The 20,030-nt window shown below is 40.3% G+C and overlaps 1 protein-coding gene across 1 annotated transcript; it reads left to right on the forward strand.

Moving 5' to 3' along the window:
- Positions 1-15,711: 15,711 nt before the first annotated feature.
- LOC147611625 (wall-associated receptor kinase 2-like) lies at positions 15,712-18,614 on the forward strand. The gene is made up of 3 exons (XM_086784934.1): positions 15,712-16,612; positions 16,905-17,087; positions 17,374-18,614. Exons 1-3 carry the CDS (start codon positions 15,712-15,714, stop codon positions 18,612-18,614), a joined length of 2,325 nt encoding a protein of 774 aa, XP_086641060.1.
- Positions 18,615-20,030: the final 1,416 nt, after the last annotated feature.

The following is a 20,030-nucleotide window of genomic DNA, read 5'->3' on the forward strand; positions in this document are numbered from 1 at the left end:
TCTGCGAGAAATGGGCCAAGCCTCCAAGGCCTCACATGTGGTCTGTAATGCCAAGTAGGCTCATCTTCTCTATCTGCGAGCAACGAGAAATGGGCCAAGCCTCCAAAGCCTCAAGAAGGCTTCCTACCACTTCCGCATGTGGTTAGAACCTCAAAAAGGCTTCCCACTGCTTTTGCATGCGGTTGGAACCTCCCTATAGCTTCTCCCACTTTTGCATGCAGTTGGAACCTCCCTATAGCTTCTCCCACCACCACTGACCTTGGAGGGTGTGAATAATCTTGAGCCATATGCTTCTAATGGACTCAGCCAGTGGAGTGTGGATGCCCTCGATTACCTCTCGGATCTCGGCTAATTGGCCAAACCATAAAGAAAATCCTTGTAACTATGTTCCAAGCACCTCGAGTCACTTACTCCCGGGTGGCCTAGTGGGAAAAGGCTTGGAACTATAAAAGCCAATTTCTCTTGTTTGTAACTCATTCTCCCATTTATGCAATAGCATTGGAGTGTTCTCTCTCCCTCCCTCTTATAACTCTAATCTAGCATGTGTAGTATTCTTAGGGTTAGGGTTTGGGTGTACTTAGTGCTAATCACTCGTTCTCTCATGCTTCCCTCTTGCTTCTTCTCTTGCTCTTGATTGAGTGAATAGGCTATCACCACCGCGACCGCGATTGGCTTGCCCCGCAGAGATCCCACATGATCTTCATGAAAGAGATTGCACCACATGTTGTAGGATTAGGAACCGTCTCGATGTGATAACAAATGTGGGAGGATCGCGAGACGACAAGTGGCTATCCACATGCGATAGTGGAGCTCTTGAGCACGGCTTGAGCTCGACGGATTGACAACGTTTGACGACGACAAGCTTCAGTTTTTCTGCCTTTTCAGTGAGGTATGAAGCCTTGTTCATCAAATATCAACAAGCTGCTTTACATGTTGTTGCTTCTTCTTTTTCACCTTCTATGGGAGATTCAAAGAGTTCTTTAGCAATGGAGCACCTTAACTTTTAGAGGAAACATGCTCAGAAGAAGAAGAGGAAACATTGATGCCATTAATGGCAAAAAGGGGTCATAAAACTAGGAGCCAGGAAGAAGAAGAACAAGAAGATAAATCTGAAGAAGAGGAGAAAAGTAAGAAGAAGAAGAAGTCGTCTAGGAGAAAAATCAGACAATCTGACTTTCCTCTTGGACAAGGATCTCTTAGTGACCTCTTAACAGATCTTAGGGAGAAAACAGCACAAATCACATTTGGGCAGCTTTTGGCACTCTCTCCAAAGCTCAAAAAGGAATGGAGTAAGTTGGCTAGCACAAGGGAATCTAAGAAAAAGAAGAAGAGGAATAATGGGACTCCTATGGCTCAAAAGGTGGATATTGATGTAGGAGATGATGTGCCTGTGATTGATGTCATCATTGAGGGGCAAACAATTTCTAATGCATACATTGATAGAGGTGCGTTAATCAATGTCATGAGTGAAAAAACAATGAAAGATGCCGATTTAAAGTTGTCTTCTACTAACTCTCCCTATCGCATCAAACTTGTTGATAATACTAGGGTACGGAATTGTTAGGAATTTGGGAGTGGATGTATGTGGTATTTCTGTGCCTACAACTTTCCAGGTCATTCCTACAAAGCCTGATGCTAGGGCTTACCCACCACCATTGATATTGGGTAGGCCATGGCTTCGCCAAGTGAAGGCAATTCAAAAGTGGGACATGTGATCTTATTCTACAAAGTGAGAATAGGAAGGTCCACTACAACATCAAGAGTCGTCCTTGCAAGAAAGTGGTAAGAGGTGAACCTTCAACTTCCGAAAGTTCAAAGTCAGAGTCGTTCGATGAAGAGGAGACAAGTGGTAGCTCCGAGGATTCCATCTTAGAAGGGGAGGTGGAGGGAGTTGCATCTGGTCTTTCCCTGGGAAGGGATCGAGGGGATGCTGAAGACAATGGAGCCTTGGAAGGGGAAGCTTCTTCAACCATGTTCAAGAAAGGAGATGTGGACGTCACTAGTCTTCACCATACAGAATGAACTTCTTCTGTGATGAGTCCATAGCAGCGAGTACTGAAAGGGAGAATTACTTAAAAATGTTGGATGTATTTCCTAACCTTTTTGCTAACAGCTACTCACAAGTATGCCAAGTTACCCTAGTAGAGCACAAGATTGATATCAAGTCCCAAAGTAAGCCAGTGGGGTCAGTGGCTAAGGCGTTTGGGAGTAATGCAAGCGGAGGTGCTTAAGAATGAGGCTCTCAAATTTGTCGATTAGCAGCTTGGTGGGCTTGCACTTCCCTTTGGTATTGCTCTTCTTGGTGACGTCTAGGCTCTTCGGCTTCCCTTTAGAAATCTTATGCCCATCTTATCTCTTCTTCTACACGATCGTGCACCACCAAAATAATTCTTTGTACAGCTTTTATCCTAAATTGTTTAACATACAATTGAGTATATTTGTGCAGATTAAGTTCCTGTACACAAAGGAAAATTTTTTGTTAGAAACCTCATAGAGCTCTACGTTAGGTGTCGGAGATGTTGATATAAACATCACTTACATCAAGAATAATAAAAATATTTCTAGCAAAAAAATGCGTTAAGGCACATCCTCCATCCACAATTATTATCGCGCCTGGCTGGACTGGAACCTTTATTCTTCGATATTTTATGGTCTGAATAAGATTAGGCTCCAATAATAGGTGTTCCACACCTGATGCAAACTTTCGAACACATTTGAAAGTTTGACAAAACACGCATTAGTTTATCCGACTTCAATAAATCTATCTAAATGATTGTGGAAGAGGGAAATGTCAATAGGGACTTACTCTCTAACACGACCATGATATCTGGAGACAGAGTTTGTGAAGTAACATGTATTTTGTTAAATGTTGTAAAGAAGAAAACTCCAATGTGCACTGCAAAATCAAAAAGGACATAGGTGTTATAAAAAAACACATACAAATTACCTAATATATACTGTTAGTTTATAACTTAACACAAGACTCACTCTTCATTAGAAGTTGTGACAATAATTCATGCCAGATTAAGGTTGATCCCCTGAAACGAGGCCATTAGGTCCAAAAATGATGTCCCCTCATTTTGTAATTGCCTTGATATGAGAGGGTCTATAACATATGTACTATTTTGTGTCTCTTCTGGTAGAAGCAAGAGACAATACCTACAGGCCACAATGAATAGAAAGTAAAATTAGGATTTGTGAGAAAATAGAAATAGGATTTGTAAAAAATAGAATTAGAAAATAGAACACAGTATAATCATGTGAACATACCATAGTGATACATTCACGACTGTGTCTGTGACTTCCAATATCTCGCCACATCGTAAAATATGTAAGTTAGCTCCATCTAAGCTAATAACAAGCCTGCTTCCCCGAATTATAAATGCCATATTGATGGGCACAATATTCTCCAACTCCCTTAATTCTCTAGTATTTTTTGCTTCAATGACGTTGATTTCTATACGAATCCTATTGGCTTCTTGGCATGCATCATCATATTCTTGATCATAAAAAAAACTATCACCACCATCATTGGCAGAACCAGACAGTTGTGTGACTGTGCGACAACAACCTTCAGTTGTGCTTGTGATTGGGCCTCTGGTTTTGGTTGTGTGTGGCATCTTGTTATGGTTGGTCTTGTGCTTCTACTCTTCTCTGAGTCCAAGAGTAGATGTCCCTATCGTGATTAGTACAGGTGTCCTCAACTAGCCTTGCACAAGGATGGAGGGACGGGACCGTTAGGATTTCTAGCATCATGCAATGATCGCTAATAGAGACAGGTGCTAATAGATGGTCATATATGTACCTCAATCTACAGAGTGTATCAAAATCCCTAGGCATTATTGTAAGCCTATGGGCATGGGCAGCGAGGAAATATGTATCTTCAAAAAACTCTATAAGCCAGTCTTGAGTAATTTCATGGAGACCCAAAACTGCAAATGCTGGCCATTGCATGCCAATACTCGAGTGTTCAAAAATTTCACACACAAGCCTCTGAAATGGTAGCCTCGCTACTGCAGGTTGCATGTTGCTCAATCTGTCGAAGCTCTCACAGCAGTGCCATGTGGGCTTAATATCTTCTCCTCCTACCTTGCACTTGAAGTGACTCCATAGGCCTTTCACTTATATCTACCCTTCGAGCAGTTTGCTTTGGTATGCGCCATCCAATAAATAAAATCAATAAGATCATAACCAAAAAATTATTGGGAGTCAGTACCAAGCAATAATGGACAAGCAAGATGCCCGGTTTGCAACTAATCGCTTGGTACTAGCCCGCACTAACAAGATCTTATAGTATAGTTCGTGAGAAACATGACCTGAAGGGAAGTTGGTACCAAGAGATATGAGGCTAGTAGGATGCCAAACAAGCCTCATATTGCTAGGTACGGACCCCATGAGCAAAATGTCACAAGCCTTATATCGCTTGGTACTGAACCCATTAGCAAAAATACCACAAAAGGTCATCAATGCCTCATGACATGGGGCCAATAGGATGCCAACAAATCTCCTATCAATTGGTACTGACCCCGTGAGCAAATTAATCGCAAGGGGTCAATACCAAGCAAAATGGATTCTGAAGGATGCCAACGAGACTCTTGTCACTTGGTACTGACCTCGTGAGAGCAATGTGTCCAAAGGGAAGTCAGTACCAAGTGATATGGGGCCAGCGCGATGCCCACAAGCCACCTATTGCTTGGTACTGACCCCGTGAGCAAGGTGACCGCTAGGGGGAAAGTACCAAGCAAAATGGTGCATGTAAACGAGACTCTCGTCGCTTGATACTAACCTCATGATAAAAATGACCACAAAAGGGGGTCAGTACCAAGTGATATGGGGCATGCAGGATGCCAACAAGACTCGTGTTGCTTGTTGGTACTGACGCCATGAGCAACGTATCTCAAGGGGAGTCAGTACCAAGTGATATGGGGCTAGCATAATGCCCACGAGCCTCCTATCGCTTGGTAGTGACCCCTTGAGAAAACTAATCTCAAAAGGGAATCAATATTAAGGATGCCAACGAGATTTGTTCCGCTTGGTACTAACCTCATGAGCAACATGACCCTAAGGGGGTTTGGTACTACCAACAAGCGATATGGGCCACTAGGATGCTAATAAGCTTCCTATCACTTGGTGTAGAACCTGTTAGCAACATTACCATAACAAACCACAATATGTTAAGAAAAGGTTGTTACCAAGCGATCAAGAGCTTGCGGAGTGCCTACGAACCCCTTATCGCATGGTACTAACCTGAAAATGAACACTTATTTTTAGGTTAAAAAATCTCAAAATACTTGCAGACACGATGGATGTATAAAGAACCTTAGCCTAAGGGTCTAGATTTTCAGAAATTTTTAGATTATGGTCCAATTAAGGTTCCTATGAGCCAATAGGATCAATCCAAGTGTGGGGAGGAGATAAATCCAATGAATAAAATAAAATACCCAAAAATGAGTAAATGCCCACATAAGATGAAGAGTTGACTGAGTACACGGTTTATTAGTTAAAAACTAGGAGATATTACTAAAAAATGAGATATTTTGGTACAATGATACATTTTTGACACCTTGGAAAGGAAAAGGGGGGACTTCAAGGAGGCACCTATTTCACACATGTGGTGGAGTTTTTAACTTACAAAAATTGTGATCTTTTTATCTCTCCTCTCTCCTGGATCATTTGGAATGCAATTAATTAAATACAAAAAGAGGAATTCCCATGATATTTGAGATCCAAGAAATTAAATGGGAAAAGAGAAATTTTTAGTATAATTCAATTTATGAATATTTATCAAAAGTGAAAATATGGGTAGAATTGATTTTTGTAAATCCCATGAATTCTTTTATTCAAGAGAGGAATATTGAATATAATTCATTTGAGAAATTGAGAAAGAATATGAAAATAGTCGTCGAGAAAAAGAACCTTTATCTAAGCCAAGCAATTGGCAAAAATTTAGAAAAATTTCCATTATCGGTATCGAAGTAAGAAAAGCTACTAAATGGGGATAAGATGTAAATGGGATGTGGGAGGATGTGAATAGATGTGATAAGATGTAAATAAGATGCGATAAGATGTGAATGGGATGTGAATAGATGTGATAAGATGTAAATGGGATGTGAATAGATGTGATAAGATGTAAATGAGATGTGATAAGATGTGAATGGGATGTGATAGGATGTGAATAGATATGATAAGATGTATATGGGATGCGATAGGATGTGAATGGATGTAAATGGGATGTGGTGTGATGAAAATGAATGTGAAGTAAATGGATGTGGATGTGAAAGAATGATGAGATGAGAATGAGATGAGAGGATATGTGAAAGGGTGAGATGGGAAGTAAATGGATGTGGATGTGGATGTGAAAGAATGTGAAGTAAATGGATGTGGATATGTATGTGAAAGAATGTGATGTAAATGGATGTGGATGTGTATGTGAAAAAAATGTAATGTAAAGGGATGTGGATGTGAAAGTGATGTGATGTGTTGCAAAGAGATGTGGATGTGAATGTGATGTGGATGTGGATGAGATGTAAGGGGATGTGGATGTGGATGAGATGTGATGTGCTGAAAAGAGATGTGGATGTGAATGTGATGTGGATATGGATGAGATGTGATGTGATGTAAGGGGATGTGGATGTGAATGTAATGTGGATGTGGATGAGATGGGATGTGATGTAAGGGGATGTGGATGTGAATGTGATGTGGATGTGGATGAGATGTGATGTAATGTAAAGAGATGTGGCTGTGAATGTGATGTGGATGCGGATGAGATGTGATGTGATGTAAAGAGATATGGATGAAATGTGATGTGATATGAATATATGTGAATGTGAAGTGATAGATGTGAGTGTATGGATAGATGTGGATAGTCGTGCATATGAATGATTGGATGGATGTGGATGAATGAGATGGGATGTGTATGAGTGAGATATGATGTGGATGTGATGTAAAGTGGATGGAATGAATGAGATATGATGTGGATAGATGTGGACGTGACGTAATGTGGATAGAATGTATGTGATGGAATGGGATACAATGAATGTGATGAATGTGAATGGATGTGATGTGATGTGAGTCGAGATAAGTGTGAATGGATGAGATGTGATGTGAAATGGATGTGATGTGATATGATGTAAATTGGGATAGATGTGAATAGATGATACGTGATGTGAATGGATGTGATGTGAATCAGGATAGATGTCAATGAATGAGATGAGATGTGAATGGATGAGATCTGATGGGATGTGAATCGGGATAGATGTGAATGAATGAGATGTGAGGTCAAATGGATGTGATGTGATATGATGTGGATCGGGGTAGATATGAATGGATGAGATGTGAATGAATGTGATGTGATGAGATGTGGATATGGGTAGATGCGAGTGGATGAGATGTGATGAGTATAAATGTGGAAAGATGTGATGAGATGAAAAATGATGTGATTGCATGAGAATGGATGAAGGAGAATGGGAATACTATGATCGGACTTGGATTAAGTAATGTGGATTGATGTGGAACAATGTGGAAAGACGAGAGTTCATTATATGATCAGACTTGGGAATGTGGAAAGATGTGATGAGATGGAAAATGATGTGATTGCATGAGAATGAATGAAGGACGATGGGAATACATATGATCAGACTTGGATTAAGTACTGTGGATTGATGTGGAACAATGTGGAAAGACGAGAGTTCGTTATATGATCGGACTTGGGAATACATATGATCAGACTTGGATTAAGCAATGTGGATTGATGTGGAACAATGTGGAAAGACGAGAGTTTGTTATAGCAACTGTATTTATGACCTGTTTTTAAATGACTGTTTTATGTCAAGAATGCTGGGGAAGCATTTTGACCGTCTTGTGAATGAGGTCATGGAGACCTAAGTGATAAAGTTGCAACAGTTGACGTAGAGTCAAAACACGGAGGACGTTTCGCATAGTGGTGGATGAGGGACCAAGGAAGCGGCCTATGAGTGAAGCGCTAGGTGGCCTACGAAGGATCCTAGAGGGTGCTGACCATACAGTGCTTGGGCTCTGGGTCACTACTGATCTTGCTGATCTTCAACGGAGAGTCCATCTGGATTTTCATAAGTGAATATATTTCCGGGTACTATGAGCTAGGAACTATTAAAAAGGCCCCTGAGTGGACAAGTGATCAGCGTTCTAGTTGCCAATGATGCCATAGGTATACCGATGAAGGAATGATTGGAAATTAGGATTCAACCGAATATTTTGGAGGATTATGATCAATGACACTGTGGTTTCATTAAAAGATTGTTTTAAAGACAACTAAATCTGTGAAAAAGGTAATTTCATATTGGGTGTATAAGTGGTGTGACTAGCTTGAAGTTTGCATGAATATCTGGCTAGGGGACCTAGGAACTCTTTTCCCTGGTACCCGGGATAAAAACCTAACCGAATTCCTAAATGGATCCCATCACTACAGTGGTTGGGCGGTTGGCTGACCCATGGGACTGGATGGAATTAGGCTGGATTGATGGATCCCTAAAACGAGACTCAATTCTGTTATGGTACGATAGATGAAGTAAATCCCGGATAGTCCTTGTTCTATGGAAAAGAATCAACGGCTGTGCCTCTTGATGAGGAAAAAAGCGTTGGTCTCTATGATCCAAGTGCGAGTCTTTTCCTTGATCTGACCATGTAGCTTACGGGTTCAGTCGAATCAGTTTGGTTAATTAAGGCTCTTGACTACGTTAGCATAAAAATATCCTAGAGGAATCGCTTGTGCTTTCTGGATGAGGGAAGTTTTTACGGGTTTGATTTTGGAAGAACCGAGGGATTAGTCTCTTGTCCGGATATCCGTGGGCAAGGCCCCGAGTGAGAGGCTCTGTCCTGCATAAGAAGTGCTACTTCTGCTACTAGCACCCCCGAATTCGTTGCGCGGAGGGGGCAGGGATGTTTCACCCCATGATCCATAGCGGCCTTGTATTTACCCCCATGTCTCTCCTTTTATACACAAGGGGTTAGTACCAAGTGGTAGGAAACTCGCAGGCATTGCGTAAGCCCCTAATCGCTTGATACTAACCCCCTTTTGTTTTTTCTTGTTTTGGAGTCTTTCATTTTGTTATCTAAGTCAGTACGAAGTGGTAAGGGACTCACGGACATTGCATAATCCCCCTACCGCTTGGTACTGACTCCATGATCCATATGGACTCGTCTTTACCCCCATGTCTCTCCTTTCATACACAAGGGGTCAGTACCAAGCGGTAGGGAACTCGCAAGCATTGCATAAGCCCCCCTAATCACTTGATACTAACCCCCTTTTGGTTTTTTTTGTTTTGGGGTCTTCCATTTTGTTATCGAGGTCAGTACAAAGTAGTAAGGGGCTCGCGGACCTCTCCTAATCCCCTATTGCTTGGTACCCACCCCATGATACATATGGCCTCATATTTACCCCCATGTCTATCCTTTTATACAGAAGGGGTCAGTACCAAGTTCTAGGGAGATCGCAAGCATCATGTAAGCCCCTATCGCTTGATACTGACCCCTTTTGTATCCTTTTTTTTGTGGTCAGTACCAAGCGACAAGGTGCTGCCATGCATTTTCTAAGCCCCTTATCACGCTTGGTACTGACCCCTTGTATATTAAGTGTGCTTTTCTTAATCGATTGAAATGTTTCTTTAGGCATGTCGGCTCCTGATTTGGACATTCTCTTGGAATCTGGTGACGAGGCAAAAGAGTCTTGCGCAGAAAAGTTGTATATATTCCTATACAATGCACATATCCACCACCATGCTCCTGAATTGTCTGTAATGTTCAATGTAGAATTTCCTTTTTTTGAGAACATTATCAAGATTTCTAGGATTGTTCTCAATAATCAGGGGAGCAAGATTATAAACATATAGTTTCTAGAAACATCATGACGTCCAATGGTGAATGATATGTTCATCAAACTGATTTTGCAATAGACAAAGTCATGAAAAGAAGGCTCAACCACTGTCTTATAAAAAGATCCCAACTGCGGCAGTAGAGTAGAGGAGAAATGCCCATTACACTCAAAGAAGTGTCGCATTCTCAAATACAATTATAGATTTCTTTGTTTTCTGCATCTCCTTACTAAAGACTCCGAGCCCTAGACAACGGATTTACCAAGCAGTCAAGTGCCAATCAAGGATGATATAGTTGAAGAAGAGGTGGCTATTGATCCATCGAAGGACAGGGCAGAGGCTGAAAAGGAAATGTTTCCCACCTGTGCATCCCTTGTCGGTGTCAATGTAGCAGCACCCATGAGTATCATCCCATTGGAAGCAAGTCCACCTAATGAGAATGAATAGAGGGACTTGTCACTTCCTTCTTTACCTAGCTTTACTATGGCAGACCTATGTGATTATATATTATTAACAGACATTATGCATCCTTTTAATATCATGAAGACTATTGCTTGGCTGCTTTAGCAAATTATAGTGAAGTAGACATGGGGTAGGTAGAGCAAGGAGTTGACAAACATCTGCTAGTTGATTTTGCAATCCAGGACTCTGAGTATATGCCTGGCAAGGAGATATCAAGGGACATGTTCAATGAAGCTAGAGCATATGAAAGCCAATTCCGAGGAGGAGGCTATAGTGATTACAGACCATCTTGGTTTAGAAGATATGGGCAAATATATAGCAGCTACCGTACATGAAGACAATAAGTCTATGATCCCTTTGTGGTGGACAAGAAAAATGCTTGAGGGTGATGAAAAGCAACAAGTAATAGTACTGAAAATTTCTTAAGCTATTATTATTTGTTCTACATGTATTTTGTCGATTAAATGTATTACATTGCTTGCATGTTTTTGTATATGATGATGATTTTCGGAAGAGAGCAGGAGGCTCAAGATCATCCGATGCTAGCAGTTCAAAATCAACAAGTCATCGAAAGGATGGTAGTCTCACACTGAGTATATAAGACATTTGAATCATCAAAAGGTGCATACACTTTATGACACTTGCTTATAATTGATAGTAAGTTGACTTGACTCATGATTATTACAATTTTGATGGGCAGATCATTATATTTCATAAAGAGTTCTCAAAAGACAATGCAAAATTTCCTTTATTCGCATTGAAAGTACTCTCCGGGTTTTGTGGTGGATATGATGTGCCATTGAATGCTGAGAATGTGGTGCTTGTGGAGAAACAGTTTGCATTGCGGGTGTTTGGTCAGGGGCATGGATGTCAAGTGCTAAGATGCCCCTACTACTTGTCATACACAGCCCAGGATCTTGAGGTAGGAATAAATGAACCAGACACATTGCCTCCTTATGGCAAAAGATATCTAATGAGAGCAAGTGTTCCTCCAAAATTGTTGCATCCAGAGGTGTAACTACCAAAAATAGATCTCCCAAAAGCAGATGAAGCTCAAGAAGAAGACAAAGAAGACGGAAGACCATCGAAGAAGATGAAGCCCACCTCCTCATCAAACCCACTTCCTCCCAACGTAGATCAATTGTAAAGTAAGGTGTATGATTATACAGTATATATTGCAATCATAAACAGAACAAAACCAGATGTATGTATAAATTAGACTCGAAGTATTAAGATTCTTTTCAGTCTTCTTCTTCTTCTTTGTGCGTCATTTCTACTACTGTTAGTACTTGAGTGTCTCCATGTATTGATGTTGTATTAATTGGAATTCCCAATTTAGGATTAATTTTCTCATTTGCAAAGAAAGTATCCTCTATCGCCATTTTTAAGAATAGTGAGTTGAAAAGGGAAATAGCACAATTAGTAAGGAGTTTTTTTTTAAAACAAACCCCCACGGGTGTGAAATTCTTTTTGGCAGATGAATCATTAAAGCCTACCTCAAATCATCAAAATCTTCATTTTGACAAGGTTTACGTGCATCCAATCAAATATTCATGAGAATTTAATCATTGAAGCTACATAATACATATTCCCTGAGCACTAAATTTCATGAGCATAGATAAAAACATGTCAAGTATGCACATAATTGAATGGCATATTGTTTTACATAGCGTTGTATCTAACAAGTATGCTAAAAATTGAATGGCATACTATTGTACATAGCTTCATGTACCTCAGGGGATAGGACAAACATATTTTTGTTAAGTGGGTGTGGGTCCAACCAGTGGAAATTTGACTGCTCGTACAAGATGTATTGCTATCAAGGCCATTGACTTGTAATCCCACAACTCAGAGGTTTTCTCGTCTTTAGGTGCATAGAAGAACCCTTTCATAGTAAAACAACCTCGTGCAATGGCATTCCCCCATCCTTCCTTTGTAGGTCTCTTGCACAGCTCTGTCTCCTTTGTGCATTTCAAAATGTGGAAGTCCGCTTTCTCTGGATCTCCTTTTTTAGCTCTGTCTCACTGCGAAATTGTCTCTACAAGAAGGACATCACTAAGGGTATCATGGTGCCCTTTGTAGGTGGCCTCCTCAATGTTTGCGATGTTAATATCAATGTCAACATTGTCTTCTTCAATGCCATCTACCAATGGTTCAAGGGCAATGTAGTCCCAACTATGAATATGAGACTGATTATTGCATCTATGCCATAAGTGTTCAATGCAATTACTACAAGAACATGATAACCGAGGCACCCTCACCGAGGCACCCTCAATGCTATTGGATCATGCTAAGAGTATGGAGAGACTGATTGTAGGGATCTTGTGTTTATTACTTACAAACTTGACATTCCATGCCTTATCTCTATCTATATCACCCAACTTTATCTCCCAAAAGACTCTACTAACATACTGAGCTTGTGATTCATATCAGTGAACTCGGTTACAATGTGAGCGTTTCTTACAAAAACTTTACAACATTAGTTGCACATTGGAGCTTAGCACTAGTAGGCTTGAGTTGTTCATGAGTTAGTGCTCTCTTCACCACATTCCCTACTTCACCATCGTGCTCTCCCTTTCCATGACCAGAGCCAAAGAAATTCCAAGTCATTTGCAACCCTGTGATGGCAGTGTACCTGGAAACAAAGTAGAAAGGCCTTTTTGCTTTGAATTTAGACGAAGCACCATCAGAGTAAACCCAATGACGTTGTAGGGGAATACCATAGGGTAATACCCAATTATAATGTAGCATGAAACAATGTTGCACAAAATGGGTATCATGCTTCTTATCATCATAGATATACAACTGTATCGTTTTGTGGATGTCACCTCCAATGCGAAAGTATGTAATATGCACAAATATGGAAACTTGGCTTGAATACTAGTGCATTGACTGTATCTCATTTTGCTCCTTTAAAAGATTAATTCTTAGCAAAGTCTACAATAGATATTACCACATCTTTGGGAAAATTGGACAAGCATTCTTTGTATTGCTAAGCTTGCCACCTGTATGCAAAATTATGTTTGATAAACCTTTTGAGTGGGTTGTTGAACATTTGATTCAGTGCCTTGCATGACATTTCCTTGTGTATTAACTCTCTCGTCTTCTTTGTCTCTCCCATTTATGCAATAGCATTGGAGTGTTCTCTCTCCCTCTCTCCCTCTCTCTTACAACTCTAATCTAGCATGTGTGGTATTCTTAGGGTTAGGGTTTGGGTATGATTAGTGCTAATCACTCGTTTTCTCATGCTTCCCTCTTGCTTCTTCTCTCGCTGTTGATTGAGTGATTAGGCTATCACTGTGATTGGCTTGCCGTAGAGATCCCACATGATCTTCATGAAAGGAATTGCGTTGTAGGATTGGGAACTGCCTCGATGTGATAACAAATGTGGGAGGATCGCGAGACGACATTAGGAACTCAATGGAGTCTTCTTGGGCCCTTTTATTTGGCAGTTTAAGGGAGTCAAACCTTTTCTCTTAAGAAGAAACGTTTTCTAATTTGAAGCCTCAAAACGGCTACTTTATTCGAATTTAAATTTTGGGGGGAAAATGGAATTTAAAATCTAGCGGATAAAACCATATCATGTAGCATATCTATGGAAAGCTCTTGATGCGTAGATCACGAATCTGTAATCTCCGCTCAAATCGGAGCTTGTATGTAGAAGTTATGGAGGTCCGAAAATTGTAAAATTGCCCCCTCCCCTTTTTGGGGGAAAAAGTGCACCCTTTGACCACTCTTACACCTCTCTTACAAACCATTGGTTTTTGCTTACATGGCGGGCTCTTATTTGTCAAAAAGTTAAACGTTTCCATAATCTCATGGCAAATTAAAGGGCCCAAAAAGACTCCATTGAGTTCCTAATGCAAGTGGCTATCTAGATTTCTGGAAACATCAAATCAAACATGTGGACTTGCAACAGCTAGTACATCAGTTATAAGTCTTTCATCCTTCCCAGGCCCATATTTCATATCATATGATAACAAATTAGAATGGCCGAATAAAATGTCTATAACACTATCTTTTTCACGCAAACGGGTTATTATGAGTTTTTAGTAATGCCTTTTGGACTTACTAATACTCTAATGATATTTAAATGCATGATGAACCGTATATTCCTGAAGTACTAGAATTTCGTGGTTATTTTCTTTATTGATATCTTACTCATTGTCAAAGACAATGATGAGCATGAAAAAAACCTAGCTCAATAGTATTCAATCTTTTGAAGGAGAATTAACTCTATGTCAACCCAGATAAAAGAGAGTTCTTTAAAAAAAAAGTTAAATACCTCGAACATATTGTGTTTGCTGATGGAATTCAATCTAGTCCTAATTAATGAGCTTGCAACTTCTAAACCAATTTCCTAGACTTATCTAGTCCTAGTTAATGAGCTTACTCCTAGTTAATGCTTAAGTGGGCATCTTTTATTCAAAGTTTTCAGCACTATAGTTCAATATACACCTGGTTGTGAGAATGTTGTTGATGATGCTTTGAGTAGGAGACCCAGCATTAATAATATAGTCAAGATTAATATATTTAACTAATTATGTGCATGCTTACTGATATTATTTTAGATGTAGGCGATGATTTAGTGGAACATTTATTGGATCACAAATGAGATATTTTAGAAGATATGTGAATACCTAAATTATGGTTTCATATTTTGACATTAATATTTTTGGAAGGCCAAGGCCTCAAACCTTTGTACATATCAACTAGTATTTATACTTTTAATAGGCCCAAGACTTTATATATTTTAGAATAGCTTTTACGTTCAGAAACTCAAAAGCACCTATGCTTTGTTTTTGGAGATATTTTTTTGAAAAAGCAAGCCTTAATACATATAAATATGGGTGAGCGGTATGATAGGCCGTACTCATTCAAGGGTGATTCGTTGTGTCGATAGTGATCTCTTTCTTATTTTCAAGCTCTCTTATTATTTTATTTTATTTATGTACGGTTAATAATTTTAATTTATTCCATCTTTGTTTTGCTGTAGTTTATGTAAGGTTTTGCTCCAATTTATGTGTTGAGAAATAGAAATCTACTCAAAGTGTTATAAACACGATACACTATCAATGTGTTTTTTTGGTACGGATTAAGGACTTTTGTAGCCCTAATTTTCAGAAATGAGTTAAGTAGGTTGAGTTAAGGAGTTATATTGAGAAAAAAAAAACGAGGAGTTATATTGAGAAAAAAAAAACGTGCGTGAGGTAGCGCTTGACTTAGTCTAATAAGAAAAGTCTCTCGTCTTTGCAAAGGAAGCCAATATATACTCAATAATATTGGCCATCTCTTCGCAGCCCCTCATACTCTCTAATTCTATGGCATTAATCATAATCATAGTATTTTCTCTCACATTTTGTCATTTAACATCCTCTCATAGTATTTTCTCTCTAATTCTATGGCATTAATCATAATCATAGTATTTTCTCTCACATTTTGTCATTTAACATCCTCTCAGCCGACGCGGGTTGACTGCTTAAACCAGACATGTGGCAATCTCACAGTTCGCTACCCTTTTAAGCTAACAAGCTCTCTTGCATGCCCCTCCTTCTCCTCCTCTTTTGAGCTCCAGTGCGGTTCAGAGAAGCTGTTGATCTCCAACAGCGCAACATACAATGGCAATCTCACCCAGCTCCAAGTGATAGAAATCCACAACGATAGCCTCATTGTTGATATCACCAGCTTGAGAACAGTTCTGCGCTTAACAGAAAATCAAACATGTGGACTTGCAGCATCGACTATAGGGCTTCCATCCTTCCCGGCCCCATATTTCATATCAGATGATAACAAGTTCGGAAGCTTCGGTTGCACGACGGATGGCGTGCTTGTTACTGGCAATTATGCAAATAGCAGCTCGCAACAGAACTCTTCCGAGGATGATTACTCTGATGTTGATGTGGGTGGTTGCTTTGTGTTGTGCCCGCGAGACGATAACAATCCGAAATGTGGCGGTAGGACGTGCTGTGTCTCCACCTTGCCCCCAGACTCATCCTCCCGCATTGCTTCCTACACAGTACAGTCTAGCTCGCTCTTCTCAAATGACACCATTACTGCAGATAGCTCCTGCTCTAAATACTTTGCCACCCTTTTCTATCCGAATTTCACAGACTTTGATAATGAGTCTTACCGCTTAAAGCTTAAGTGGGCATTGCCTTCAAATCAAAATACCAGCAATAGTTTTGGTAATGCTTGCTCCAACCACTCAAATGTCATTAATGTGGTTGGAGTCCCTGGATATCTGTGTTCTTGTGCTTCTGGATATAAGGGTGATGGCTATTCAAAGGGATCCGGCTGTGTGGGTATGTATTTCTTGCTCATTGTTGCCAATTTTGCTTGAGGGATTATGAGTTTTTTTTTAATTCAGACGTAGGCATCATATAGATAAGGGCATTTCCAAATATGCTTATCTGTGAATCTCATCTCCTTGAAAGGCCATGGATACATTCTTTGTTCACAGATGAAAGGCTTTCTAAGTAACCCCCTTATCACCTATTTGCATATCAATCAAGCTAATATATTGATTGCCATTGATTAATTTTACGTCAGTTTCTTCCGCTTGTGTTAACTCGCACGCTTTGTATACTGTTTCAGATATTGATGAATGCTCAGATCCTTCAAACAATGATTGCATTCTGAGAACTACAACATGTCATAACTCAGATGGGAGCTACACATGCAAGTGCAATTCTCGGTTCTATGTGGGAGACGGCCACAGAAATGGATCTGGTTGCAGATTTTCACCCTCCTTGAGAAATGCTTTTGCCATTAGTGGTGGTAAGTAGCTTGGGAGACACCTTGCTCTTTCCTAAGCTTAAAGCTTAGAATTGTATGAAATTTTTCAAGGGTCTAAGACTAGAGAAAGCTTGATATCTTGAATGCTGACACTTTTCCCCAAGGTTAACGATTAATGTATAATTGCTGAATGTTTACGTTAAAGTTAAAAATTTTACCTTTTGTGCCATAAAATAATGAAATATTTATCTCTCTCTCACACACACACACCCACGAAACAGACTCGATCTGATTTCTTTTCCTTCTTTTGCCTTTTGTTTTTGAATAGGCATCTTGGGGTTGGCCTTGTTGATGGGCAGTTTTATCTTCCTCGCAATATGGTGGAGGCATAGGACAAGAAGGAAGTATTTCATGCAGAATGGTGGCCTACAGCTACAAGCTTATATAGGAGCCGCAGGGGGCAGAGAGACAACAAAGCTATTCAGTGCAGAGGAGCTGAAAGCTGCTACAAACAACTATTCAGATGAAATGAAGCTAGGGGTGGGAGGTTTTGGGACGGTCTTCAAAGGAACGCTTGAAGGTGGGAGGGTGGTGGCGATAAAGAAGGCAAATACGGGCGGAGATGGAAATAATGAGCAATTTTTGAATGAGATGGCCATATTGATGCAGATAAATCACAGGCATATCGTGAGGCTGCTGGGCTGCTGTTTGGAGACAGCGACGCCTCTGTTGGTTTATGAGTACGTGTCGAATGGCAATGTGGCGGAAAACTTGGAGTCACAGGCGGCAGCTACTGTAATGGGGTGGGAGCAGAGGCTCAAAGTGGCAAGGCAGACGGCAGAGGCTTTGGCGTATTTGCATGCAGCCGCCTCACCCCCCATTTTGCACCGGGACGTGAAGTCGGCGAACGTGTTGCTAGATGACAACTTGGACGCCAAGGTGGCGGACTTCGGCGTTTCCCGCCTTTTGCCGGACGGTGTGGAGCACGTGTCGACGGCAGTGCAGGGCACCATCGGGTACCTAGATCCCGAGTATTTTCAGACGCTCCAGCTCACCGACAAGAGTGATGTATACAGCCTCGGCGTCATGCTCGTGGAGCTCGTCACTGGCCTCAAGCCCGTTGACAACCGCACCCGCGAGCCCCGCTTCGCCAACCTTGCCCTCCTCTTCATCAATCGCATGCAAGAAGGCAGGGGCGCAGAGCTAATTGACCCTCGCATCGAGCACCCCTCCACCCTACCGAGTGATGCTAACGGGCGCACTCGCTCCTCCGTCATGGCTGTCGCCACCCTCGCTCACCGCTGTCTCGCCTTACGTGGTGCTGAACGCCCCTCCATGAGCCACGTGGCAGACGAGCTCCGACGTGTCACTCGGTCCTTGCAGCATGCTGACGAGGACGATGACGAGGTTTTACCGCTCCTCCCTTTTTCCAAAGACATCTATGATGCTGGCGCTGTTGTGGCCGAAAATGCTCAATACTACGTCCAATCGGGCTCCGGCTCCAACTCTAACTCCAACTCCATGTCCATAGACAACCTACTTCTCAATGTCCCCACATTGCCACGGTAATTATCACTCTACTAAGATAGCCACAAGTCCTAACCAATAGATATATGTTATAAAAAGAAAGGAAAAAATTTACATAGGTAATTATCACTCTACTAAGATAGCCACAAGTCCTAACCAATAGATATATGTTATAAAAAGAAAGGAAAAAATTTACATAGCATTCTTTCGAGCCCCACAATCAGCCCTCAACAACAATAAGTCCCTACAAGTCCTTTTTTTAAATCAATAGATATATATTATAAAAAGAAAGGAAAAACTTTACATAGCATTCTTTCCAGCCCCACAATCAGCCCTCAACAACAGATAAGTCAACCATCATTAAGCAGGCTACACACCAAATCTCATCTATCATCCTCAGAAACAAAAGAAGATTCTTCCCAAGACAACTAGTACCCAAGCAAAATACAAGCCTCAACCAAAGCTTCAGTTGAGCAGCCCCTAAGAGCCTGTTTTTCCATAACCTCACCCTTCACCTCATCCTTTTTGAAACCAAATTTTCATTGTTGGTCTAGTCCCCACTGGATTCTCAATAAAGGCCACAAAGATGTAACTTGCTGGCTTAACCTTCTTATACCATCTCTTTGTTCTAGGTCCATATTTGGCTGGCTTAGTCTTCACCCTCTGCTTTTTGAGACCATGCAAATCATACTAGGCTGTGCCTAAGAAGTCCTTTTTTTTTCCAAATAGCATCATACACTTTATATCTCACTAAATAAAAATGGGATTATATATATATATATATATATTATGATTGCTTTTTAAAAAAATCCGCTCTCACCATGAAATCCTTTTTTAGAAGGGGCATGCTATTTTCTAGAAGGTTGATCATGCACACGATATCAATACTCAAAAGTATAAGAAAAACTAGCTGTCCATTATGCTTTGCCTTTTTTCTCTCTTTGCGCATGCACATTTACTTCTAAAAGTGCAATTACCAAAAATGTGTAAGACAACATGTGACTTCAAAACTGGTTCAAAATAATAAGGTTTAATCTTATGTGGAATTGCAAAAATAAGGTATTTTCCAATTTAAAATGTGGAATTGCATAAATAAGGGATTTTCCAATTTAAAATGTGAAAATTTTAATACCTGAGGTTCTTTTATCATCATAAAATTTACATAAGGGGTGTATCTAGGTTTTAAAAACATGTTAATATTTAGATATTCCTGGGGTGTATCTAGGTTTTAAAAATATGTAAATATGGGGTTTTATAATTACAACTTGAATGCATATGCTACATGGGTTTTTACAAAGGGAGACCACCCTAAGTGTAAGTATTATCACACTACTACTAGTGAACGTTCTTCTAAACATAAAAGATTGCTAATAGTTGGGTTTTTTGGAGTGTATGTTCCTCCAAGTTTTTGTTGGTTTGTCTAAGCTATGTTACCTCTTCCTGAGATGATTGAAGTAG

This window comes from Cibotium barometz, chromosome 47 (genome assembly GCF_041138505.1).
Source record: "Cibotium barometz isolate CiBa-2024 chromosome 47, ASM4113850v1, whole genome shotgun sequence".
Taxonomy (NCBI): Eukaryota; Viridiplantae; Streptophyta; class Polypodiopsida; order Cyatheales; family Cibotiaceae; genus Cibotium; species Cibotium barometz.

Excerpts from the sequence above, each read along its gene's own strand:
- LOC147611625 (XM_086784934.1), top strand. The coding sequence starts at position 15,712 with ATGGCATTAATCATAATCATAGTATTTTCTCTCACATTTTGTCATTTA. Across the intron at positions 16,613-16,904 it reads AAAGGGATCCGGCTGTGTGG|ATATTGATGAATGCTCAGAT; the intron begins GTATGTATTTCT and ends ATACTGTTTCAG. Across the intron at positions 17,088-17,373 it reads TGCTTTTGCCATTAGTGGTG|GCATCTTGGGGTTGGCCTTG; the intron begins GTAAGTAGCTTG and ends GTTTTTGAATAG.